This window comes from Ceratotherium simum, chromosome 20 (genome assembly GCF_057802395.1).
Source record: "Ceratotherium simum simum isolate JZ-2026a chromosome 20, ASM5780239v1, whole genome shotgun sequence".
Classification (NCBI taxonomy): Eukaryota; Metazoa; Chordata; class Mammalia; order Perissodactyla; family Rhinocerotidae; genus Ceratotherium; species Ceratotherium simum.
Window position 1 is genome coordinate 2,890,276 of NC_141919.1, and position 27,515 is coordinate 2,917,790.

The 27,515-nt window shown below is 47.2% G+C and overlaps 1 protein-coding gene across 1 annotated transcript; it reads left to right on the forward strand.

Annotated features, from left to right (window-relative positions):
- Positions 1-1,754: 1,754 nt before the first annotated feature.
- On the forward strand, positions 1,755-27,515 carry FBP1 (fructose-bisphosphatase 1). The gene is made up of 7 exons (XM_004440810.3): positions 1,755-2,041; positions 13,171-13,333; positions 15,209-15,301; positions 21,022-21,162; positions 24,241-24,378; positions 25,346-25,465; positions 27,068-27,515. Exons 1-7 carry the CDS (start codon positions 1,872-1,874, stop codon positions 27,257-27,259), a joined length of 1,017 nt encoding a protein of 338 aa, XP_004440867.1. The 5' UTR covers positions 1,755-1,871; the 3' UTR covers positions 27,260-27,515.

Sequence of the window (27,515 nt, forward strand, 5' to 3'; positions counted from 1 at the left end):
CACCATTCATCAGTGAGGTTTTCCAATTTATATGTCCAGCGTAGACTTCTCCTCTGAACTCCAGAGTCACAAATCCAGCTGTCTACTTGACAGTCCCTTGGATGTCTAATAGGCATTTGAAATCTAGTGTATCCCATAATTAATTCCTAATCTTCAACCACCCCCCTAGTGTACACCCCTCCTGGTCTTCCTGGTCGAGGGCCACTCCAACATTCCAGTTGCTCAGGCTCCAACCCTTAGAATCATCCCGAACTGTCCTTCCTCACATCTCATCTGTAAACAAAACTGTCAGGTCTACCTTCAATCCAGGATGCAGTCAGTTCTCATCGTGCCCACCGCTACCTCACTGGATCACCAGCTCAGTCAAGCATCTGTCTTCTCTCTTAGGTCTCATCTTAACACAGCAGCCAGAGTATGAAAGCAAAGGGCAGATCACCCATCCCCACTACTGGCAACTCTCCAGTGGTTTTCCTCTGAGGCAAAGTCAAACCTTACTTGGCTCTCCAGGCCTCACACCTCTATCCTCCCCTCCCCTCTTGGGCCTTATCTTCTCTCTCTCACCCCCTGGATAGCTCTACTCCAGCTCCACTGGTCTCCAGGCCATTCCTCAAACATGCCACAAACCCTCACACCTCAGGGCCTCTGCACTTGCTCTTCTCTCTGTGGAAGATACTTCCTCAATCTCCACCAGCTGCTCTCTCACACCCTCCTGCTTTTTGCTCAAATGTCAATTTCTCAGTGAAGTTCTGCCTCACTACTCTATGCAACTCCTGCCCCAGTGCTCCCTGTCTCCATTCCCTATTTCATTTTTCTCTATAGCACTTCTGGCTCAGCTAACATCCTAACCTAGTGTTTGTTTATTTTCTACCGTCTCTCTGTTAAAAGGTAAGGTCAAGCAGGCAGGAGCTTTCTCTACTTTGTTCAGGCTGTATCCCAGTGCATGGGGCAGTGCCTGGCACACAGTACGTGCTCCATAAATGCTGTTCCCTGGATCAGCGTATGAACTGCGGGAGGAGAGCAGCATGGTGGCTACACAGCGGTCAAGATGTGGGCTAAGAGACTTCTGGCCTCAGTACCCAGGAGACACTTCTCTGTGTCTGCGACTGTTTCCTCTGCAAAACGCAGATGTCGGAAACTACGGTTCCCAACAGCTCTGGAATTACAGGAACCTTGAGAGGAAGAGGCCTGGATTAGAAGGATCCAGACATGGGCCGTCAGACAGGTGAGGGACAGGGAAATCCACGTCTCCTGAGGTTGGTCAGAAGAGCCAGGTGACAGGCCAAGCAGGGGGGACAGAGGGCAGGGAGCAGGGACAGGTGGCGACGATGGGGGCGGGGACGGCAGCGGTCAGACCCACGTGCCGAGAGCAGGCCGCGGGGCCGGGCCGCAGCGCCCGCGTCCTCCCGGGCTAGCTGCGTCGCGGGGATCGCCTTCCTTCACCTTCCGAACTTCCGTTTCACGTCTTGGGGGAAAATCCTGACTGCACCTGCGCGCCAGGGTCGCCGTGGGGACTGAAGGAGGTAACGCAGGCGACCCAGAGCGATGTCCACGGCGCCAGCGGCAGTCCAGCGGCGCGGGGGCTGGGGGCCACAGCGGAGGAAGCAGAGGGGGCGGCGGGGGCGGCGACCCGGGTCCCCGACGTCACCGGGGATCGGAGGGGCGGGGCGGCAGTCGAGGGGGCGGGGGCGTGGGCGGAGATGTTCCGGGGCGGGGGGCAGTGACCTGGCGCCTATAGGCTCCCCCGGGACACGGCGGCGGGGACCTGGCCTGGGCCACTTAGGCTCCGAGGGGTGCAGACACTCGGCCGTCGCTCCGTCCCGCCGCGTCCCGCCGCCCGCACCTGCCGCCCCGCGCAGCAGCCCGGCCCCAGCATGACGGACCAGGCGGCCTTCGACACGGATATCGTCACCCTGACCCGCTTCGTCATGGAGGAGGGCAGGAAGGCCCGCGGCACGGGCGAGATGACCCAGCTGCTCAACTCGCTCTGCACCGCGGTCAAAGCCATCTCCACGGCCGTGCGCAAGGCGGGCATCGCGCACCTGTGAGTCAGGCCTGCGGCCGCCGCGCTGCACCCTGTCTGTCTGTCTGTCCGGCTGGGGGTCTACCTGGCAGTCTGATATCTAGTCATCCGGCCCTCCTGCTGTCAGCCTGTCTGTCTGTCTGACAGCTGGGGGTCTCTCTCTCCCTCTCTCTCTGGTAGCCCCTCTCTTCAGAAGCCCTGGTTCTGGCTCTCTTGAGCTTGGGGTTCCCACTTGGGGACCTGTCTCCCAGTCCACACCTGCCTCCATCCTGCAGCCCCTGGACTGAGCAGCCTGCCTTGGCACCCCTCTCAGCTTCCTCCTGGTGAAACTGATTGGCCGGGTGGGCACCTGGCCTGCCTGCCGTACCCATCAAGCCTCATACAGGAAAGTCGTGGAGTGGGTGACTTTCTTTCCTTTTCTCTTCTTTGACCTCCTTCACTCTCTTTGGCACGGAGGTCCCAAGTCAGGTTTCTAATCCAGTATCTCCTTGACTCTACAAGTTCTTTTAGGAGCCAGGGGCCCCTGAGGCAGGCTGGGAGGGAGCCTGCAGGCCCAGAGCTCTCAGGAGCAGCAATGCCCGTGTGCAAAGGGCTGCAGTAGGTGTGGGGTGGGGCCCGAGTTTCTGCATTTCTAGGAGGTTCTTCTGCAGTAGGTGGTACTAATGCTGCTGGTCTGCAGATCACACTGTGTAGCAAAGGAATCAGGGGACATGGGAATTCAAAGGTCACCTTCTTGTGAGGCTTTTTGTAAGTAACACAATACCCTTTGGGTTATTCTGCTGTGCACAAGTGTTTTATATTTAGACTGGTCCTCACTGTAACTGAAAGGTACGTGGCTTTTCAGATTGCCCACACTCCCTCCTAACATTTCCCACACTTAGGAACACTATAAAAATTGTCCATGATAGTCATAGCTGATCTGAAAAAGTATAATGCCTGAAGCCTGGATGCCGTTTCTGGTCAGCTGTTTGGCTTGGGTCCCATAGTTTGGGTTGGTGGAGCTAACTCTTAAGGAGCGTGTGTTCATATTTATTTTCAGATGTCAAGCAGGGACGGGCCTTGTTGGAGAGAGACTGGGACAGGTATGTTAGGAAGGTGGTGACTCCATCACTATTTCACCCATAGCCCCTCTTAAGAATACATTTCTAAGAAGCCTTTGCTTAGGAAACACACTCACTTAAAATCTTACTTCACATTTAATCTACAACAAGTATAGGTGTCCTCACAGCCTTACCTGCTTTTGAGGACCAGGGGGCTTTTTGAAAAAGAGTGCTTGTCATTTCTTGTATTGTTTTAAAAATACATCAGTACCTTTCACAACCCCACAGAGAATCAGAAACACAAGATCTGCTTTGAGCTGTATCTTTCCCACCTGTTAAGTAACCTCACATAGTGGGACCTTAGAGAGTGGGATTTTGATAGTGGGTCCTGGGCAAGGGTGCTAATTCTGGCTATGTAAAATACGTATATTTTTAGACCAGATAGTTGTAAATACCCGGTTTTAAAACCATATTGTTGTTATAATTATAAACCACTTAATAAGTTGCAAAAATTCAAACCACTCGAAAGAACACAAAGGGAAACCCACCTCATATCCATTTCCCGGGGTATCCACTATTAGTAATTTACTGGTTATTTTCCCAGATACTTCTTTATACTCATATAAATTATACATGGATATGTATTTACATAGTCCTATTTGTAAATAGCAAACAAAATGAGATCACACTTAACATATTCTTCTGCAGTTCGCGTTCATCATTCACCAATATATTATGAACATCCTTCAATGTCAGGACATATAAATCCACCTCTTTCTTTTTAACTGTTGTGTAGTCTTCCACTGCAAGGACATATCCTGAGCTATTTAACTCTTTCCCTATGTTTGGGCATTTCACAGGTCTTTGACTATTTCAAACAGTACCTGTAAACAGGTGTTGATTGCTGGTCGTGTGGGTAGTTGACAGGGGCAGACCAGAACCTAGACACTTAAGTATTCCTGTGGGAAAATAAGAGTTTGGCTGTCTCAGTATGACATGCAGTCAGTCTGGCAGGCAGCAGTGAGACAAGATCTCAAGTCAGGCCTCCAAATTACACTCATTATCGGTTTTGATATCCTAGATGAAAAGGCCAGGCTGCTTGAAGATACCTGGTTAATGCTGAAGGCTTGCCCTAGAAGGGCATGTATCCAGAGGGACAAGATGATTGCGGATTTGCAGGAACCTCCCAGGAACCAGTTATGGAGCTCAGCCGTGACTTCTCATCAGGGACACATCAGGAGTTTAAGCAGAGAGCCCGGGGCGCTCTCTTGCTCTCTCTCTTTCTCTCTCTCTCTCTGTTAACCAACAGTTTCTGCTGTAGCCATCTTCATTGCTCCTAATCAGATGTTCACAGAATCATAAAATTATAAGCTGCAAGACTCAGAAGTCCCCTAGTCCAGCCCCTCTTTGCACAGATGAGGACCCTGAGGCCAGGGAGGATGAGGTGAATTGGCCTGTGGCCCAGGTTGGGGCTCTTTTCACCATACCACACATCACTTCCTTTATTCTTTAGAAATCAGTTAAAGCTCACCCAACTCTAAATCTCATCTATTTATTACATTTTTTTTTTTTTTTGAGGAAGATCAGCCCTGAGCTAACATCCATGCCAATCCTCCTGTTTTTGCTGAGGAAGACTGGCCCTGGGCTAACATCTGTGCACATCTTCCTCCACTTTATGTGGGACGCCTGCCACAGCTTGGTCGGACAAGCGGTGCATCGGCGCTCGCTTGGATGCGAACCTGGGCCGCCAGTAGCGGAGTGCTCGCACTTAACCACTAAGCCATGGGGCCGGCCCCGCCCTATTTATTACATTTTTGATGTGAATTAAGAATTGTATCCCAAGAAGCTATTGCCTTATAGCAAACTTGTTGTTGAAGCCGTATCTGTATGCTCTGGCTCTCCTCCCACTCTCAAGAGAGAAGGGATGACGGTCCAGATGAGGGCTGGCCAGCCTTCTGTTCTCTCATGGGTACAGTCAGCAGCCTGCAAATGGATCTGATGACTTCATGGTTCAAAGTCAAGTGCTCCCCATTTCTTTGTATTCATTCCTTTGGCAGGAAGTGCTCCTCTGGGGGCTTATGCTTCTGCATTTTGCATGTGGATTTGACTTCCCTTCGTACGTGTTTCCAAATCACTGTCTGAAGAATGCACTGGTTCCATTCAATTCAACAAAATGCTGTTGAAGGCCCACAACGTACAGAGTTCTAGAAGAGACAGAGAGATGAGAACAACACAGAGCTTATGCTGTAGGAAAAATAAGACAAGTATAGAATCAGTTATAAAACACAATAGAGATTCTGAAAGATGCTTTCCTAGAGGTGCCACAAATACTATGTGGATGCAAAGGATTGTGGAGCATCAGGATGGGCATTTGCAATGGGCAGCCAAAGATGGTCATAAGGCCTGATGGCTAGAGAGCATTTTGAGCTGGGCCATCGTGTGAGGAAAGGTATGAGGTGGAAGCATGTCTCTGGAAAGTTTGCTCATCTAGTTTGCTGGAGCACACACGGTGGGGTGTTCATGGATGTTAAGTTGCGTGTGCACTGGGGAGCATCAAGTGGCAAGGGTGAATACTTTGTATTCCGGGGGTATGCAAAGGGGAGAGAAGACAGATTTTTGAGTGGGGCAGTGGCATGATTAGAGATTAATCTGGGAAAGATATGGCTGGAAGTATACAGTTGGAAGAGGGAAAGCTGAGACATGGAGAAAACCACTTGAAAGGGGAGGGGTGAGAAAAGCAGCTACGAGAGCTAGAGCTAGGGCCGAGGGAAGGACCGGGAAGAAGCCTGAGTGTGGACCGGGTGGGAAGGGCAGCAAGGGAGGTCCACACAGTTGAGAGCAGCCATGCCATTAACAGACAGAACAAAGCAAAAAACAGAATTCCAAAGGTGGAGCTGAGTTTTGGAGACTGGGGAAGGGTGAGAAGATGATTCCAACATTTTGGAAACGTTGATCTTGAGGTGTTAAAGAGCTATCCAGCTGGAGACGTTGTTCAACCTGCAGTTGGATGCCACAGTCTGGAATGCAGGCATGAAGCACTGACTACAGATTTGGCCCTGGAATTTTGGTACATTGGCCCTGAGGCAGAGAGAAAGAGGAGAAGAAAATCAGGACCAGACTTAGCAGAACAGGAATATACAGGGCTTAAGAACACATTTTGGAGAGAGATGGAGCTGGGCTCGTTCAGTTTCTGTGAGGATTTGGGCAATTGATGTAACATTTCTGAGCCTCAATTCCTCCACTTGTAAGATGGAGACAACTGTTTTTTTCAACCTCAAAGAGTTGTGTGAGGATGAACTGAGTTCATTAAATGGGTGCCAATATCATCATTGTTTTCCTAGGCTGAAGATTATTTTTTTTCATAGACTGATATTTTATAGTTTGCTCTTTAGTCCTTAGGAGTTGCCCACGTGTGTATCAGCAGCCATATATTAAAACAATGTTGCACCATCTGATTAGGTACAGGAAACCTCCTCTCATCATGCTCATGTATCCAGAAAAGTTGCTTTTATATGTGGGGTCCTCTCGGTTATTTGATGGAAGAAAATAATGAATAACTTCCGTTTTAATTTTGGAATTACAGATCAGTTAATACACGCTTAAGTTTAACTTCAAATTTGCAGAGTTTACGACATTAAACTTTTGGAATCTTTATCTGATTTATTTTATATTTCTTGAGTTATCTTCTCCACATTTCCAAGAGTGAATTGTAACTTCCTTTCCACACCAGAGGCACAGCCAGCCACACGCCATCCTATTTGTCCATTTTCGGCTGGCATGGACTCAAGTGAAAGTCGGGGTTTGTGGCCTTTGAAAGCTGCTCTAGCTCATGCCTCTCCTTCCATGTCTGTCTGATCTGACCCTTGGATGTTCCTGGCTGGGTGAATGGTTGGTCATTTACCTCGCAATCAATCAATAACAAGTCACTGTTACCTTGGACTTGAGTGATAAAGATTAAATAGTAATCTGCCTTTCTTTCTCTTCAGTTGAGTGTTCTGAAATGAGCTTTCCCACCCAGTTCTCTTGTGTGCTGTCTAGAGTGCTGCGTGCTCCACCTGTCATGTTGACAGCGGGAGGAAAAGGGCTGAAGTGACAGAGCAAATCAAGGAAGTCATTGAGAGTTCCTCCCTCAGTGAGGGCCTGGCTCCCATCCTTGTGTCTGGGGCTGTGCTTCAGAAATGTTGTTAAAGGCGGCTTTCCCCTGATCATCATAAATCACAGACTTTATGGCTATGAAATGGCTCGTTCCATTCTAGAATGGAAACCATATGCAAATTTGAAAAACCATGCTAATATTTAATCCACATTTCTAAGGATTTTAAAATGCTGGCCAAATTAACCTGTCCTTCTGAGGAGTTCCCCATCATATGAATTAAAATGACTTTTGGCTTTTCCAAATTTTCAGTGAGGTTTACAGTAAAAGTAAAAGAATAGATATTACAGACAGCAGCTTCTCAAGTTGATTTTCGCTCCAACTCCAGAAAGAGAACTTTTGTGTCTCTAGAGTTTAAAAAAGCACAGCTACAGGGGCTTAAACCCTGACAGGATGCTCCCCCCTGAACTGCTTGGGCTGAAGAGCCAACTAATTTGAATAGAATTGAAGTGAAATGTCACAAGCATCTCAAATGGAATAATATCCCCAGTGAGACTGGTCACAGGTAGACTCGGAGCACTTTCTTTTGTTGCCAGTTGCCTGTGGCGTGGTTCCTCCCTGGCTTCTTCCCAGGAGTTGCCTGCAGAATTGGTTTGGAGGTCATGGTTCCCCTCCCCCCTTCAACCTGCATTTACTTAGTGGATGCCTGTGGGGCTCATTAAGGACGATGATAGCAGCTGTGGCTGCTGTCAACCAGGTGCATCACATGGATTAGCCCTCGTCATTACAGAGCGTAAAACAGAAACAGTCCCCCAGGGAGTTGAGACAACTGGATACATAATCAGGAAGAGGGGGAGGCAGAATTTGGACCCAGGTCTCTGGTGCTGTGTTCTTGCTCCTCAGCATGGTTGTATTACCGCCGCGGGAAGCTGGGGACGGGACTGAAATGATGCCATGTCTTGCTCACTTGCCTGTGTGCCGGGCTCTGTCCTAAGCCCTTGACCTGTGTCAACTCATTTACTCCCCCTCTCTACATACTACAATGTAGACATACTAAATTCCTATTTTACAGGTGAAGAACCAAAGGTCAGAGATGCTAAGCAACTTGCCCAGGGTTGCTTAGCAGGTGGCAGAGCCGGGATTTGAACCCCAGTGGCCTAGAGTCCCAGCCCATGGAGAAAAGCCTGTGATGTTGCCTTTCGCCTTTGTGATAACTTGCATTTAGGCAAAGCATCTTGGGCAGATCAGGGCACTGGCTTATTCAAAACGAATGTTGCTGTCCCTGCATGATCAGAGCCCAACTGCTGCTGATTCCTTTTCTGGGTGGGGTGGGGAGGGAGCTAAGCCGAAAGGTTTACGACTTGCTCCGGTCAGCCCATTTCTTCACCTTTTGGCTTGTTTCTCTTTGTCTGTTGGTTGTCGGGCACAGTTGGCCCCTGCAAGGCTTTTTTTGACAGGGTTGTCTGATGGTCCCCCACATCCCTGAAGCCTCATTTGCTGCCTGATTCTGGCCCGAGGAAGCAGCAAATTGGGCACTGATCTAACAAAGAGCCAGGGGGTGTGTGAAAGGCACTGGTCAAGCCCCATGGAGGGGGTTGGTGCCATCCTCTCCTGTTCACAGCAGCTGGCATGGAAGCTCCTTCCAAACCGGGCCAGGCTCTCCTGGCATCTGCCTGGAACTCAGTTGATTCATTTTCCAAGCCCTAGTTCACTGGGCCAAGCAAAAGGCCTGATCCTGTCTGTGGGTTACACTGCTCTCTCCTCGTGGCCATCAGAATGTATAGTAAAGGCTCTTGTTCATCTGCCCTCCGGGGCCTTTGAGGAAGGATGACTGATCAGAATGCAGAAATTTATTGTTTCTAAGGGGGTTTCTGAAAACTTGTGGAGAAAATAAACTCCATGTGTTCTTCAGCCAATTAGATCCTTGAGGATATTTCTGAGGGCTTTTTTCCTCTGTCGAAGCCGCAGAAGCCTTACCTGCTTCTGGCTTTCCATTGACCCATGGAAACCTGTTTCCTGGGGATGTCCTGCAGCCCTCTGAGGGCTGCTCCTGAGCCCTGTTGGGAGAAGCCTGCCTGAGCGTTCACCTCACCCAACTCGCTGTCCCTGAGCAGAACAATGCAGGGCGGTGGGAGAAACACGAGGCATGGCTAACGTCACGTGCTAAGATGCAACACAAAGAACACCCGGTGATATGGCAGAAGCTGCAGTATCACTACTGTCGACATGGCAGCCCAGGAGCTCATTGTCCTGAACGCTGTCTCTACCGTAGCATCACTTCCCTGCACTTTCTCGAAGAAATTCTTAACACCAGCACTCATCAGGGAAAACCCTCCCACAAGACGTCCGAAAAAAGTTATAAAGTGCCTGACTTTTGAGTTTGATGGGGCTAGAATAATCTTTCTCCAGAAGTTTTTTATTCTTCACAAGCAACTGGAGGATAGTTGGAGAAAAGTCCTTCCAGTTAGGACAGAGGAGGGACCCTCAATGGGGATAAGGAGGAGGAAGGGGGAGGTAACCACCCAACCCTGCAGGAGGCCGAGCCAGAGGAGTGGTCAGTTGTCTGCCCTGGTTTGGTGGTGAAGACAGTCATTTTGGTGCTGGGCATGGTGAGTGTCCCCAGTGTTCACCCTGCAGTGTGTTATATGGCTCCACACGACTCCTATCATGGACAGACAGGTGGTGCCACCCTCTGTGATCCAAGGGCAGGAGCCACCGTAGAGCCCTGGAGCAGCAGTGAGGAGCCTGGCTGGTGGCCTTGGCTGGACAAGTCAGCCGCCCTGGTACTGATTGTGACCTCTCATAGCCCACGGCGTGATCTGGGGCTATAGGAGTTGAGTCTCACTTCTGTTTGGCCAGCTGCTGAGTCTGCAGGCTCAGAAAATGCAGCGCAGAGCATCAGGAGCTCTCCCACTTCCATTCAGTCCCACTAAACAAAGGATGGAGACTCTGCGTTTGTGACACAGTCACAGAGAAACTAGTCTGTCCTTGGCCAGTGGGGCAGGCTCAGGAGTACCGCGAACCAGAGCTGGCCGTGCAGGGCCTTCTCCTCTGGTCTCCTCTTGCCGCATTCTGGAGCTCCCTGGATCTGGGTGTCACAGGAAAAAGCCCTCGAGTTTTAAAAGGTTACTTATGAAAATGTGCACAGAATAGCCCCCTCCTGTTTGGAAATACGTGAAAATCAAACTCCCTGTTGTTTTTGGATAAATGACTGACCTGGAGCTCTTATTTGGGGCTGTTACTGGCTGACTTATTTGGGCTCCTTTAGGGCTTTTCCATACCCTCCCTTTCTTATGAAAAACAGACAAAATATCGTTCAGCTTGAATGGCCCCTTTGCAGTGAGACCTTCCTTGAGCTTCTAGACCCCTGGCCCTGCTTGCCCCCAGCATCTTGTTTCATTTTATTCGAGCACCTGTCGCTCTCTGACTTATTCATTCAAAGCACTTTTTTGTTTCTTGTTTGTCTCCCTCTCTAGAATATTAGCTCCATGAGGCAGCAGTCTCATCTGTCCAGTTCAGCACTGTGACCCTAGCACTCAGAACAGGTCTTGGGGCACAGTGGGCACCCAGTAAATATTTGTGGAATAATGAACCCTCACACAGGCCTCTAGGGAGCTTTTGAGTAGAAGGGACCTTGGCCTGATGGCTCTTCACCCATCTCCCTGAGCAAGATACCTGAGCAGGCGGAACTTGGGCCACAGTGTGAAACAGGCCTTTCCCATGGCTGCCTTGGTGCCTCGACCATCTGCCCCAGCTTCCTAGGCCTCCCTGGAGCTGTCACATAGGCCTGTCCCCAGGCAGCTTCCTAGGCCTCCCTGGAGCTGTCACATAGGCCTGCCCCTCTGGGGACCGGGCGGGTGGCTTTCCCCAGCCCTCCAAGGTATGCAACGACCTTAAGTTGATGGCTCCTATGCTCATTCCTTCAGGCTCAAGTCTCTATTCTCCTTCAGGAATGCCATTCACTCATCCAGCAAGTATTCATTGAGGGTCTACTATGTGCTGGAGGCTGGGATACAAGGGGGAAACACGTACCCTCTGTCCTCATCCTCACGGAAGTAAAGAATAAACAAGGATGGCAGTGTGATGGTGGATGAGGCCTGGGGGACCTCCGAGTCCCTCCGTCCCTCCCACAGTATGTGCAGATCCCCAATGAGCGCTCCCTCTAGAGAGCAAACAAGGGAATTAACATTTTTTTCTCATCTCTCAGGTGCCAAGGGCTACGTTAAGCCCTTTGTGTACCTTATTGCATGTAACCCTCCCACAGCACCACGAGATCATTGTCCTCCGGGAGCACCGGCAAAAAGGCAGGCTTGGAGAGGGCAGGACTTGCAGAGCCAGGGTCTGAGCCAGTCTCTGTCAGGAAGCCCATGTTCTTTTCCATCAACGCGGTTCATCTGCCTGAATTAGTAGTGACTTTAACAGTGGAAATCTTCTGCTGGGAAGGAGAGACAACAGGGGCAGTGGTGGTGAGGGAGATGCACTGATCTGGTGAGCCCTGCCAAGCCCCTCTGGTTCCACCCAGAATTTGGCTGCCCTCTTTCTCCACCAGCATCGGCCTCACAATTGAGGTGAGAAAGAGATTATGTGGAAAAGAAGCAAAAGCCCAGAGACATGGGCTATAACTGCAAGACTGATAGATCCCTTGGTCTTTTACTCATGAAACGTGAGTGACGTGTTGAAAAAGAGAAGAAATGGGAGGAGGGATGAGACACTGTTTTCTATGTGGGCAAGGGAGTGATGCCAGAAGTGGCGACACTGGAAAACGGGCTTGATGAGACCGCTGGAGCTCCTCCTGGAGAGTCAGGCCACGTGAGGCGTTTGGGTTCGGACAGTTTCTGGTGTGGGCTCAGTTTTGTCCGGCCAGAGACACGCAAGTTATGTTTAGAGAAAATGCATATTCAGGGGTTGAAGTGGTGGATGCCTCGACCGTCAGTCCTGGGCCAGTGCTCCTGGCAATCTCAGCCACGGGGGCGGTTGTCCCCTTATCACCCACCTGCCGGTGTTTGGCGGTGTCTTCAATGCTCCGACTCTTTCTCTTCTCACATTCAGTCTCATCTTGCTCTGTGCATCCTTCCTCTACACTATTTCCCCTTCTCTCAGTGTTCCTGTTCAACCCCAGGCTGTGACAACCTGCCTCTTCCCTCATTCTAACGAACGAGGCTGGCTTTTGGGCAAACCATTCAGATTCTGGGAATGCCACAATTACTGACTTGCAGGTACCTTGAAAATAAAGTAAAAACTCCAGACTTCCCACTCCCTCCAGCCCCTAGAACTCCTGCCAAGGGCAGCGGGGTGCCCCTCCGAGAGGCCTGGCCTGGGAGTCAGGAGCAGCCGCTCAGCTCCGCTCCCCGGCTCCAGCTCAGACACGCCCACTAGTGTCTTGGAGTGAGCGCCCTCCTCTATAAAGTGAGGTGGGGGGACCAGTCAAAATTTCTTTTCTTTTAGGATCTTTTCAGCTGTGAAACCAAAGAATCCCTTGGCTTTGCTCTCATCTCAGGCTCCCTCCTGCCCAGAAGGTTTCCCTGCTTGCTGTGTCTTTCAATTGATTCATTATGCATTAACCCATGAATTCAGGGGTAAAAATTGGTTCTTGGGGGAGGTGGAAAAAATCAATCTTTTTGTGTATAAAACACAGGTATACATACAGTGCATAAACAGATATATACTATATCTGTAGTATTAAAATTAAAATTCCATGAGGGAGTGTGATCAGGGAAAAAAAAGTCTAAAAAGCCTCCTTAGAGGCCATAATGAAAAAAAGTTGAGAAATATAGATTTAACCACAAAGGTGTGCTGTGTACTGTGACAGGTCCTGGAGAGATGAAGGACAATATTTCTTTCCCTCCAGGAGTCAGTCCAGAGGGATGACCATCTTTCTTGCTCTGTTTCTCCCAAACCACGTGTCTTCTTTCCTTTCTTCTAACTCCTGCTAAATGCCTGCTTTCAGTGGCTTTATAGGTGCATCGTCATATTCCAGTGGTCAAGGCTTATATTTTTGTGGCTTTTCTTCCCTCTAGCTATGGAATTGCTGGCTCCACCAACGTGACGGGTGATCAGGTGAAGAAGCTGGATGTCCTCTCCAATGACCTGGTTGTTAACGTGTTAAAGTCATCCTTTGCCACCTGTGTTCTTGTGTCGGAAGAAGACAAACACGCCATAATAGTAGAACCTGAGAAAAGGGTGGGTCTGCACTGCTGCTGTCGAGGATTTTAATGTGACCATCTTTCTTCCTAGCTTCATAACTGACTCTACTTGTTCAGACAGGCTGGATTCCTAGGAATCACCTTATATCATTCCTGAACCATGTCATCATGTCACACGACCATATCTCCTACTGTCCTCCTCTGTCCACACCACCACCACAGGCCACGCCATTATCATCTCTCCTGGGTTCTCATACGTGGGAGAGACTCATAGATACTCACACTCATCTCCACGCCTAACTTTTTATTGTCATGTTCAAGGCTCTTCGAAGTCTGGCTCCTATTAACTACCTCTTTTGCTTCATCTCCATCCACCAAATTCCCAACCTTCACACCCAACTCTCCTGCCAGTATAAACTGCTCACAATTCCTATCACTGATTCATGCATTGGAATCCTATTAATCTGATTGCTCCTTGAGGGCAGAGAACGAATTATATTCTTCTCTGTATCCTAGCATCCAGCACAATACCTGGTGCATTGTAGGGGCTCAACAATAAATTATTGTTTAAAAATTGAATGAAAGAGTATAGCCAGCTTTATAGAACAACAACAATTGTATAATAATAAAAACACTATTGAGATGAGAAGTGCAGTTATATGGGCTTACAGTCTTTCCCTGTTTGAGATGAATTGGGGACATGAAGCACAGTAGAATTAGAAAAAAGTAGTGAGAAGATGAATTTAAAGAGGCTACCTGATACCCAGCCTTGACCTTTTTAAGAGGGGCGGGGAGCCACATCCTATTAACTTGTTTTACATCATTCCTAGGATACTATTACATGTCAGATTCAAAGTCCATGTTGTTCTCTGCTGGGCTTCTGAAGGTACTTGGCAGTTTTAGGCATGTGGGCTGAATTTGCTGTTTAATATTCTCTATCAGTCAGCCCAAACTTCTCTGACTACAGTGTACCTTCGTGACAGGCATGTTCCTGTTTTCCAGATGACAGTTTCTCCTGCATCAGCCAGGGTGATTTTTTAAGAGCAAGAGGTCAGGAAATCAGAGAATCATCTTAATTTGATGCAGAAATGTAAAAACCACATCTTAAAGTGGCTAATTTGGAGATGAAAAATCCCCAGTGGTGTGCTGGTAAACTGACTCTCTCAAAAAATATCTCTGATTTGTAGCACTTGCCAATTTCAGCTGTGTAAATACTCCCTCATGGGTGATGTTAAGCTACAACCTGATACCACTAGAAGCGGAGTTGGGAAGAGACGTGCACAATTAGCTCTTGAGAGCCGAGACCAACGAGCCCAACCCAGCACACCACTGAAAATCCCATTCAAAGAATGGGTCTATAGTGTTCCCATTGCAACAGAGGGCTATTTCCTTTAGGAATTACAATAGGCATAGTGTTGAAAAATCCATGCGCTGCAACCCCAGGTGTAATCTATAAGATCTGCATGAGAAGTGTCTTATAGATCTTAACCCTAATGTTGTCTTTGCTTCACCTAAGGAATTATGTTTTCTTTTCTTACGAATAAAGACAAATAAGTGACTAACTTTGTTTCTCCTCTTCCTTTGCCTGCCAGGAAACTCAAACCAAAATTATGATTCATCTATATCAATGATGTAGGAAATTATGACTTATTTATCTATATTCCATCACTTTCATCTACACCTTCTATTCTAAGTTGTGTTTTCTCTGCCTGATGATCTTTTGGTGTGTATATATATGAGTCGTTGTTTTCATTCTATATGCCACCTCATACCTTCCATGACAGAATATAAACAAGACTCACATTTCTTGAACTTTCCCTTAGATTCCCTTTTTTACTCCCTTGGTATATATTCTCTATTTTGTTCCAATGTGTTTATTTTTAAAGTTTTTTTTTTTTTTTTTTTTGCTCAGGGTAAATATGTGGTCTGTTTTGATCCCCTGGATGGATCTTCCAACATCGACTGCCTTGTGTCCATTGGAACCATTTTTGGCATCTACAGAAAGGTGAAGCCCCTGGTTTGGGATCAAAAGAAAAGTTAATGTTGAGCATCCAGTCCTGTTTCACTGTTGGAGGAGCAGCCAGAATGGGTATCATAAAACTCTGTGAGGCTTGAAATAGGTTTATATTTCAAGATCTGACTTTTCCAGCATTAACTGCGTAATGAAGATCCATTAAGTTGTTAAAAGAAAATGTAGTAAAACATGGGTGGAAAGAGAAATATATTTCACTTTTTTAACTATATGTTACTTTCTTTTATGATAGAAAATGAAATTAAAATAAAAGAGACAGTATAGGGTAGTTACTGTGATGATACTACATGAACTGAGAATTGTGAGAGTATGACAACAGAAGAGATTACTTATATCAAAATTGTCCTTTAAGTCCTCTAAATCATGGATCTGAAAACTATGACCCCCAGGCCAAATCCAGTCCGTTGCCTGATTTGCATGGCCTGTGAGCAAAAAATAACCCTTTTGAATTTTTTTTAGTTTTGGTGAGGAAGATTGGCCCTGAGCTAACACCTGTTGCCAAACGTCCTCTTTTGGCTTGAGGAAGATTGTCCCTGAGCTAACATCTGTGACAGTCTTCGTCTCTTTTGTATGTGGGACACCACCACAGCATGGCTTGATGAGTGGTGTAGGTCTACACCCGGGATCCAGAACTGTGAACCCTGGGCCGCCGAAGTGGAGCGCGTGAACTTAACCACTGTACCACCAGGCCGGCTCCACCCTTTTGTATTTTTATATGGCTGAAAAAAAATCTAAAGAATAATATTCCATGACCCATGACATTTATATGAAATTTAATCTTCACTGTCCATAAATTAAGTTTTAATGGCATATTATCAATTCGTTTGTTTACATGTTGCCTTTGGCTGATTTCATGCTGCACTGGCAGGTATAAATAGTTGTGATAGAGACCGTGTGACGGTAAAGCCCAGAATGTTGACTGTCTGCCCATTTATGGAGAGTTTGCTGCACACTGGTGCAGCATGGGGACCCCAGCTCCTGCCCTGGCTGTTCCACCTGTATGACCTGGGCAGGTAACTCTAACTCCAAAGTCTCTCTCCTTCTTTTCCCTTAAGTGTATACATGTGGGTGGGTGTGGGTGGTAGGAGAGCACTCGAGCACAGGGACAAGTGAAAAATAGAAGGAATGCCCATGGCCCAGCATAAAACAGTACGACATCTAAACTACGTCATCTTGGCTTCAGCCCTTCTTGTTTATTTAGAAGTAAAACCTCACAGATGCTGTCCAGGCTGAGCCTGTTTCCTCATCTTAATGGACAAGGCGGTTAGTTCACCTGACCTCCGAGGTTCCTCCCCACTCTCCTATTCTAGATACAGAGGCCGGAACTGAAGAAGTGAGACCGCAATTTGCACTTTATTTTTCCAAGTGACTCACTGTCTAGTATTATCTAGTTGTCTAGTATTGCACCTACTCTCCTTTCAAACATGTGGAAAGTGGGACCACCACGGGATAGTTCTCTGCCACCGCTGGGATGGGTTTTGTTTTTGTCTTGGCTGAGAGGCAGATCCACATCAAAATCAGTTTGAGTCATAGAAGTCATGAGTTCTAATGCTCATACAGAAAGGCAAAGGCAACAATTCATTTATTTGCCAAGTCATACCATGAAGCATACATTCCTGTTGTAGACAGGAAGGGATGTAACGTTCCCTGCAAAGGATCACATCTATGTATAGCGAGAGAGCTTTGTAGCAAAATTCCTCATGTGGAGGAAGACCTCTGGTTAATGACTCAAGCAAACTAAAGCACTGCTCATGTTTGCCAGCCCATCTCCACCTCAACACCCCAAATAGAGACCTTTTAAAGGGAAAAAACTCTAGAAAACTGAGACACTCACTATCAACTGAAAAAAATCAAACCAGTTTGCAACAGCAGCTTGAATTGCGAATGCTAGAACACTCAAGTCAACAGTGAGTCTCCACACTCTTAAAAGACTGGGGGAAAAAAAAGATGATGAGTCTGACACCCACCTTTAAGTTATTTCAGTTTTCAAGTCTTATTGATTGTTTGAAACCATTTGAGGGCTTATGGGGCATGAACATCGATGTGTCTGATGCTTCCAAGGAGACCTTTCCTGCTTCCTGCAGAGATGGTTCTGGGCTAGAATTCAGCTCCCTGGTGCACCTGCTCAGTGGCACAGCATCAGTAACTGGAACCGGGAACTGATCAGGCCTCGCCCATGTGATGCCTGGAAGCCGGCTCCAAAGGGACTTGGAAGAGCACGTGGTCCAGCATTCCACACAGATCCTGCTGCAGAACCTCCCAAGGGGTCACCCAGCCTCTGGCTGGAGACATCCAGAAGGGGTAGAATTCTTCTGAGTTGTTGAATGACCATCATGGTTAGAATGTTTGTCTAAACATTGAGTCAGAATCTGTCTCCCTATTGCTTGTTTGGCCTTTTAGAGCATCAGAAAATAAGATTTTTTTTTTACATCTTTGGAAATGGCTTTTCTGCCCTCTCCTCCCCTCCTTTTTAAAAATCTTCTTTAAGCTAAACATCTTCATATGAGACGATTTTTAGACTTCTCTCTAGCATGGTTACCCTCTACTGGACACATTCTAATTTACAATGTCTTTTAGAAATATCCAGTCCCCACAACCAAAGCAGTTTCAAAAGTGCTCTAGCAGCTTCGGAATCCACTTTACTTCCCTTAACTGAGCACAGGGAGACTTATTAATAACAGCCGTGTGGAGTGTAGCTTCCTGACCTTGACACTTACCAGCTCTCTGGGACCTTGGAACAGTAACTTCTCTATGCCTCTTGTTTCTTTATCTGTAAAGTGGAGATACTGAAAATTAAGTATAACGCACTGAAGGTAGTGCCTGTCACACAAAAAGCACTGGATAAACGGTAGCTATTAATATTACTTGTCTTGTTTTGTGTATTAAGATTCAATGGACAATATCACAACTCAAACTTAAGAAAGGATGAAGGGGAGGCAAGGAGGAAAAGGAAAATTATTGGCTCATATAAGTGGAAAGCGCAGGGGGTAGTCTGCTTCAGGTGCAGCTGCATTCAGAGACTCAGACCATCTAATCAGGACATACTTCCTCTCCATCTCCATCGTTTTCCTCCCCTCTGGTGGCAAAATGGCTCCCAGCAGGTCCAGGCTCACATGCAATCCTCTCAGCAACCCCAGCAGAAAATACAAGCCTGTTTTCCAGCAATTCCAACAAGCACATCATCTCATTGGCTCTGATTGGCTTGGCTTAGGTCACGTACCCATCCCTCAACCAATCACTATGGCCTGAGGTATGCAGTGATCTGGTTGGCCAGGCCAGGGTCATGTGCCCATCCCTGGAGGTGAGCATGAGGGAGGCAGTATTTTAAAGAAGATTTAAGAGCAGAAGAGTGATGGATGCTGGCCAGACAAAACCAACTGATGTTCACTGCAGATTATAAACTCCTTGAGGGCAGGGATCTCATCTTATGTATTTTTTGTTTGCTAAATTGGCTGGTGCAATAGTAGGTGAACAATATTGGCTGAGATACGGGGACTCTGAGAAATGCCCTGTAAGATCTTCTAGGGAGGGTTTGGCTGCCACTCTGAGGGAAGACTTCTGGTGACATGACAGCCCTACCCCACTTCTGCCTGACTTTCTTCTCTACCACTTCAAGTCTCTAGAATCCATGATGTCTTCTCCTATACTCTTTATGGAGTGATGTGAATTAAAACAAACCAGGTGGTGGCCTGGGATAGGTAGAGAAAGGTAGGGTCCAGAGGCTTTCTAATTTTGCCAAGTGCTTTGTGCCCATTGATTGGTGAGCATCCAGATGAGAATATAATGGATCCCTTGAGAGCAAAGGCATACATTGCTGGGGGTTTGGAAGAGGGAATTCCTGCATTGGAAAGGGCATCAGACTAGAAAAGAATTCCTCCAAATCTGTGATTCCATGGCATTATTTTCTCTTTCTTTTGAGTAGGTGGATCATAGACTATTTTACCATTTCTTGTTCCATGCAAGGAAGTCCAAGAGTAAGATTATTTGGTGACAGTATTTCAGGGAAAGATTTTTACTTGTGCACCTTTGCCATAGGAAGGCCTGGATGGTTATGGGCGAGGTGAACCTCTGGGGGACTTTTCTTATTGGAGAACTGATTACTCCAAGCCTCTAGTGGCCGCCAGTCCATTCACTGGTTTACGTATTGCCTTTGTCTGATTTCGCACTGCACTGGCAGGGTTAACTAGTTGTGATAGAGGATAGTTAGAGGCCTGAGTCCGTCCACTGTGTCACTGGCTATGAAGGAAGTTGGTGCCTTTTTCAAGGTTGTGCACTGGCAAAATTTGGAGTTTGGGAAAACAACTCAAATTTTTGATACTGTGTTTAGTCTATGTTTAGCTGCACTGCACTATCCTGTGAATACAAAGCAAACTAAATCAAATAACGACCCAACCCAACCAACCAACTAGCCACCTAGATGAAAACCATTTATTAAACACAAGGAGTGAGGATGAGGGGGAAAAAGGAGAGAAATGGTTTTTGTGACTCTTCCTTTTATATGAGTAGTTCTTAAACTTCAATGCAAGAGTCACCTATGGTGCATGGTAAAATGCAGATTCCCAGGACCCACCTTAGAAAGTCTGACTTAGTAAGTCTAGGCTGCAGCCCCAGAATATGCATTTCTAATAAGTATCCCAAGTGATTCTGAGGCAGTTGGTCTTTGGACCACACTTTCAAAAGCTATAGGAAGAAATTACCAGGAATGTCTTTGCCGGGATGACCTCCCTCTCCAGCCTCATGATGTGGATGACCTTAATTACTCTCAACTGGAATCTCCGGTTGGGGAAGGAATAAATGAAATGGGCAGATATTGCCCATTTTCGTTTCTGTTTAAATTCAAATAGAGAGTATTTGAGCTGAAAGATAATTATCAATTAGCGATTATTGATTAGGAGCCATCCCCCAACACTAAGGAGGTGTTCCCTTCCTTAGTATTAGGCAAACTGTGGGTCACATGATCCAGTGAGCTGTGTTTTTAATGAAAAAAACAGAAAAGATTAGAATGCATGTCATGTTCTAAGTGTAAGTATTGTCTTGTTAAATTTTTGTAGTTGTGTGTGCATGTGCATGTGCATGTGTGTTGGTACTGGTTTGTGTTGTAAAATTATATTTTTTACTGTGCTTCTTGGTCAAAAAAATGGAGAGCATCTGCCCTACCCTGTAATGACTCTGGAGAAATGCTCTAAGTTCCTGTGTTTCTGAGAATTTCTTTGCTGTGTGAGTGATGTGGCCCACACTGCTCAATGGGGTATGTGCTGCAGCTGGCAAGAGCTCATGAAGTTGATTTCCTGCCCAGACCCACAGCCCCGCAGCCCTGACTTAATTTGTTTAAATAAAGATAGAGTAGGCAGGTGAAAGACATTGATGCCCATAATAAGATTAAATTAGTGGGAGCTGGCAAGAAGGCATGTTCTTTTTTGAAAGTGATAATGGAGAAATGAGGGAATATCAAATTAGTAAAATTAGAGGAGGACCCTGATTGGAAAGAAGGATCCAGAAGCAGGAAATTTGGGGTATGGTGGGAAGGCTGCTGTGGTAATATAATCAGGATATTACTGATGTATGGAGGAAGGCCCTCTGGGAGGATGCCCTATTTCATTAGGAGATCACCTTGATAATGCATCTTGCTAATGGTTGAACTAGAAAAAAGAAGCACAAAACAAAAACATGTTTTGTTTTCTTTCTTGTCCTAGAATTCAACTGATGAGCCTTCTGAGAAGGATGCTCTGCAGCCAGGCCGGAACCTGGTGGCTGCCGGCTATGCTCTCTACGGCAGTGCCACCATGTTGGTCCTGGCCATGGTGAATGGTGTCAACTGCTTTATGCTGGACCCGGTGAGAGACCCCATGGGAGGTTAGGTGCTTGGCTGGTGGCAGTGAGTGAGCGTCTGTTGTGTGTGTGTGGGGATGGGAGATGGTACGTGGAGGTGGGAGATGAGGCCCATGGAGGGACAGGGATGATGAGGTGGGGAAGCGGGTGAGGGAGATGGAGGGATAATGTGTGCCTCATGAGAAGATTATTGAGCCAAGAAATAATGTCTGTCCAGAGCACAAGAAGGGGTCTTTGTTCCTAGATTAATTCTTTAGAATGGACATTACTCAACCAACTCAAATGCCCACCAAGGCCAGGCAGGTCATATAAATTAGTGAAGTGTGCTGGGGGACGATGGCCGGGGCAATGGTGAGGACTGTGGAGAACTGGAGAGGCCCAGTGGTTCTTGCTATTCGGGAGTAGGGGCCCAGTCTTGCCAAGGCTTCCAGTGTTTCAAGAAACACTGGCTTTTTAAAAAAAAATGTAATGTTTCTGGATTTGTAAAACACTGTGCTAGCCAACTAAAACACATTCATGGACCTGATGGGGCCTGTATATTTGCCACCCACTGTATCCATTACTAGCTTATTTTCCTGAGGTGAACGGGCATCCCAGCTGAAGCAGTGGATTGCACTGTTTCTTCAAAAATAGCTCCCCAATTCATTTGATGTTGTGCATATGCACGCAGACCTTCAAGTTAACCCGTGCAGCTTTGGTAAGGCTTTGCCTCACCAAACTGGGAAGTGAAAATGAAGAAGGAAATGAGGAAAGTTCGTTAATCCACCTTATAGAGAAAAGCTACTCTATGGAGAAGAGCCCAAGGTGCCATGAAAAATCATCACTAATGGTTTTAGTTGGTGGATAATTTCTTCCACGTGACTATTAATCAGAATTATTTATTTAGTTAGATGACAGTTTCAACAGAGCAGATAAATGGGGGATAGAAGTCTCTTTAAATATGTGGTGCAACTAAGCCGACCATTGAATGTAGACTCCACAGGATAATCTTCAGTGGGTCTGTGTGTTCATTATGCATTTGGTCCAGTGTCCCAAGGGGAAAAGAATTGGGTTTACAAATACCTTTTTGGTTTTAGAAATGCCCTCATACGAAATTAGTGAAACATTTTATTTATTCGGTGCTTTTTGTTGACAAAGTGAACACCGGTACAAGCAGCCACTGGAATCTCGTGAGGCATGGTGAGCACAGCAGAGCATATAAATCGGAACTGCCTTTGTGCCCTGCGCTCGTACACAACCGGACTTTGCCTCCTTGGAAGTACAAGTGCTTGATAAACACAGGGCCGGGGAGCAGCATTAGGTGAAGCCTCCACGTGAGCGGCCTCAGGGGAAAATAGTGGCAGAACCAGAGCAAAGTTCAGTCTGAGCCCAGGGTCCAGTTTCTGAAACCGCTGATGTTTGCAGATTTCTCTCTCGCCACACATTACTGCTTCCCCAGCCTCTCTTCCTGGTGACTTCTCTGTTACGTTTGAGTTGATGGATGTGTAGAAAAAATGAAATCTCTTCTTGTTTTCAGACCGCAGACTGGTGTCTCCAGGAGTAAGTTTCTGTGTTTGATGGTCTTTTGCCCTCCTCAGACCTAATGGCCACTCAGTGTTTGGAGCAACAATGCAGCCTCCCCCCAAGCTCTGTAATATTCCCCTGCTGGCTGCCCTCCATGATCACATTAGCCCTCTGCTCCCTGAAGCCTGAGGGGCGAGCCTCGACCAGCCAAGCGCTCTTGTCATCGTGGCTCCTACGAGGACAGGCTGATGGGTTCTGCTAAAAAGAACGCACGGCTATATTTGTGTTTCTAGCAGGCTTTAACTTTCAAAATACTTCTCAGTCCCTTGTCTCCACGTACAAGACACCTCTCTCCTTCACGCCTAGGATGCTCTGGCGGGTGTCTGCGAGCATGGCTTCACGAACTCGGCAGCACCGGTTGTGTGATGGCTTCATTTTCCAGACTTTTTTGTAAAGACATTTATCTATCTATTGATTTATTTATTTTGCTTTACTGATCATAAAAGAATATCTCTACGTATTTGTGGTCAAAATTTGTTGAAATATCAAAAAAAAGCAACAAAGCAAAAATGATACCTTTCAATGTCCACTGTTAATTCTAGTCTCTTTTCTCTCCCTTCCATCCTCCCTCCTCCCTGTCCCTCTTCCTTTCCTTCCTCCGTCTCTCCCTCCCACCCTCCCTCCCTTCCTGCAGGAGCCAGTCTTTGCTATGGGAATAGATGGCTGGGAGACATGTGCTGATGGGCCTTCTTCTTTTTAACTCCTGCCTCGATGAAGCAGCCTTTCTCCCCAGACAGGCAGAGCCTCAATCACCCTCTTATCAGCAACACATAGGAGTCCCAAACAATCCTGTCCAGGACAATAGGAGTTATATGACACTTTCCCGCCAAATTTGAGTCTCCCTTGAAGAACCAGAGCCCTGAAGGCCTCGGCTTAGCCCTGGGGCTGTGGGAGGATGAGTCTGAGAACGCTTTCCAGCTCGTGAGCAAAGGCACCTGAAGTTACACATGCTGTGAACCACAGCTCAGTGTTCTGCTCCTTCCTGTGGCTCCACACAAGGGCAGTGTCACGGAGGTGGACCGGGGAGGCTGGGAGCAGCCTGAGCGCGCTGGTGTAACAGCTGCCCGTCCCTCCTGGCCTCCCACCTCCCGTCTGCAACATTTGTTTTTTTTTTTTTTGGCACAGGCATACACATCTTCTGTTTGGACACACAATTCTTATTCTCCCTCAGGTCTTGCTGCAGTCTTACATATGTCTGCCCTCCTTATTTCTGTATGGTGTCTTTCTTGTTTTACTGAAACCATTTGAAAATGAAGTCAACAGTCTCCTCTGCCCTGACGACGTCTGCAGCACTGTCGTCTCAGCCTCCCGCGTGTCCTCTCCACTCGTCCTCAGCACATGCATCTTCCCTCGCCAGTCCACAGTTCTTGGAGAGGTGACGGGAGGCACAGGAGTGCCAGAAGACACTCCCTGTGCTGAAGCTCGGGGGTGACCACAGGCCCCCGCCCCCGGCCCAGCCCGCTCCCTCACCCAGGCCCCGAGGAGGCGGCCCGTCACACCCCTTTCCTTCTGTTTCACAGGCCATTGGAGAGTTCATTTTGGTGGACAGGGATGTGAAGATCAAAAAGAAAGGGAGCATCTACAGTCTCAATGAGGGCTACGCCAAGGACTTCGACCCTGCCGTCACTGAGTACGTCCAGAGGAAGAAGTTCCCCCCAGTAAGTCAGGGCCCCAAGGGTGCGAGAGGGCCCCTGGGCCACGCAGAAATCTGTTGGTTCACAATTTACCCTGGAGGCGAAAGGCAGCAGGGATGGAAGAGGCTGGGATTCCACTGTGCACTGACCCTGTGAGGAAGTTCCCACCCGGCTCCCTGCTCTGAGACGTCAAAATCCGAGGGTCTGTTCCAGCCTTTGCCACTTTCTCTTGAAAAGAGAAATCAGGATAATAAATCAGCCATCTTGGTGTCTCTCTAAAGAGGTTACAAATTACTGAATACAAAGAGAAGAAAGGGCTGTGTGTAGAGCTGGTTCTATGTGGGAATATCCAATTTTGTCATACTTGCTTCAACGCCGTGGAATGCTGCTGTGCTGTGAGGAGGAGGCCCAGAAGTTGTCAGCGTGAGAGTCAGGGCCTTCAGAGCCGACCCAGGCTCTCTCTCCAGCTTCATCATCTCTTGTCCCACCTTACCCTGACTCCCCTGCCGTCCTGAACCCTGCACAGGTACTCTCACTGCACAGGCTCCTCCCCAGGCCTGGGGTGACAGCCTGTGCTTCTCTGTGACGCCAAACCTTTGTGTGGGCAGTTCCCTCTCCCACCAGATGAAAACCTCACCCTTGCCCAGCTCCTTAGCCTGACAAAATCTTCTCAACCTGCAATGTATTGCTAAATGGTACAATTTTTGTGATGCCTGCCTCACCCACATACCCAGCATCAACCACACCCTCCTCGGGGCTTCTGCAGGTAATCTGACCTATTGTAGGGTGTATAACGGCTGTCTCCATTATTCTACTTTCTGCTTCTTAGGAACAAGATTTTCATCACCCTTCCTAGCGCAGCCCCAAACACACACCTTGTAGGCGCTCGGTAAATGATTGTTGGATCAAATAAGTGTAGAGATCACAAAAAGAACTAACTCCCTTTCTTTCTTTTCAGCAATCCTAACTATTGCTGGTCTTGACCTTGCAGGATAACTCGGCCCCCTACGGTGCCAGGTACGTGGGCTCCATGGTGGCCGATGTGCACCGCACCCTGGTCTATGGAGGGATCTTCCTGTACCCAGCGAACAAGAAGAGCCCCAATGGAAAGGTAAACAAATCCCCTGAAAGCTGGTTGAGAAGCAGTGGATTTCACTGGCAGCTAGGGGATTGGATTTAGGAAGAGAGAAAGGCTATGATAGGTGACATACTCGGCAGCAGGGCGCTAAGGATGCCTGTGGCACATTCTTTTCTAGATTAAGGGTGGTCTTGGTTAAAGCCAGGGGATATCAGCTAAAAATGGTCTTTTGAGAGCCCTTCGATGCTAAAGATAAGTAACGGTGTTATGTCAGGAGGGGACTCACAGTGCTGAGAGCTTCCAGTGGCCACATGGTGTGGCTTGGGCAAAATGTATTCCATTCATAAAGTGAAATGAAACAGTGCAGCCTCATTACCAAGACAGCAAATCAAATATGTATTCTACACAGAGGTTTTCTTTGATTGCTTTCAAAAGGCATAAAATTGAAATAACTAGGGAGCCGACATTTACTGCTTGGAAAATGATACCTTTCTAGAGAAGGAAGGAACCTCTGGGGAAACCTGGGGCTTTCAGGTAACTGGTCCTGACTAATGCCTGTCTAACACCCACGGCGTTCCTGAAAGCCATGGCGGGGCTGTGCCTGCTTATGCTGGCTAGGGGACGCCCCGTTTTTCTTCTACACTGAGGGACAGTGTGTTTCCTTCCCAAGTATTGTCCCCTGGTTTTTCCAAATAAACAGATGGTCTTTTTTTTAATGTAAGAGAAGGAATAGGAACAATAATCCCCTTAAGTTAGTTGGAAATCTATATATTTCAGATCCGTTCAGATCTCTGTTTATGGCATGTGGCGTCCAGTTCCTGAAGGCGTTCTTATATATTTAAGACACTGCTCTTGCCATAGCTACCTCAGGCATCCCAACCCATGTGACTAGCCTGCTTTACAGCACTTTTCTCTAATGCCTCAAAAAATTATTCCTTAACACAAATATTGAGGTTCCTCTTTTTTTTCAGTTTTGCAAATCTGGCCATGACACCTGTATGGAACTAGAGTCAGGAAACACCTGCAAAAAGCTGTCTGCTCAGTAGGCAGACAGCATGAAAATGCATACAATAAAAAAGTTAATATTTAAAAGTAAATGCCAAGATGTATAATATACTAAATCCAACCCTCAAGCCTTAGGAGAATTGTGAAAGGAATGTGTACAGAGCTGCAAACAATATTATACTGTTTGGAGGAACCAGTCTGCTTTCCAGATGTCTGCAGCCAGACAGTACTGTGGATTTTTTTATGCTTTTAGAATAGGCAAAGCTCCATCCAAAACACACAGAATCACTCATTAGGTCCGGTTTCCAGGCTATAAAGAGAAGGGAACCATCAGTTCTGCCAAAATGTCATTCAGTCTTGAGTCCAGGTGGTCTGCCTCACATTTGCATCAGGCAATCTGTTGCTGCCTCTGGCTTGATGAATGGCTTAATTTAACCAAATGGTTAAATTAACCATTGGTCTCAGATGCCACCTTGGGGGGAAATATTACAACCTCCTAGAAGGAAAGGGAGTATCAGTTACTATCTTGGAAGCTCCCACTAGCTCTGCACTATTTTGCTACGGAACAAATCCATTTTCTGTGTAATACCCTCTGGTGTGAGGACGCTGCTCTTGGCTCTTGTTTTCCAGTTGAGACTACTATACGAGTGTAACCCGATGGCCTATGTCATGGAGAAGGCAGGAGGATTGGCTACCACCGGGAAGGAAGCTGTACTGGATGTCGTTCCCACTGATATCCACCAGAGGGCGCCAGTCATCCTGGGGTCCCCTGAAGACGTGACCGAGTTCCTGGAGATATATAAGAAGCACGCTGCCAAATGAAGAGCTGGCCTTGCCCAAACCAAAAAGAATTGCCTTTTATTTGGTCCTTTTATCTCACATGGTGCTACTCCATTCTGACTATGCATCACATTCCTAGACAGTAGAAATAAAAAGCACGGATATTTTCACCATCAAATGCCGTGTAATGCCTGGCACCGCCTACCTAAATGCTATCTCGATAAGGCCACTGATGGTCAAGATATATTTTCAATGGATAGAGGAGAAATAAACATATTCTTCCTTTTTCTAAAAAAAA

Bases quoted from the DNA above. Each gene is read 5' to 3' on its own strand.
- FBP1 (XM_004440810.3), top strand. From the start codon at position 1,872: ATGACGGACCAGGCGGCCTTCGACACGGATATCGTCACCCTGACCCGC. The intron at 13,334-15,208 runs GTGGGTCTGCAC...TTTTTTGCTCAG, and splicing joins TAGTAGAACCTGAGAAAAGG to GGTAAATATGTGGTCTGTTT. The intron at 25,466-27,067 runs GTAAACAAATCC...CTTGTTTTCCAG, and splicing joins AGAAGAGCCCCAATGGAAAG to TTGAGACTACTATACGAGTG.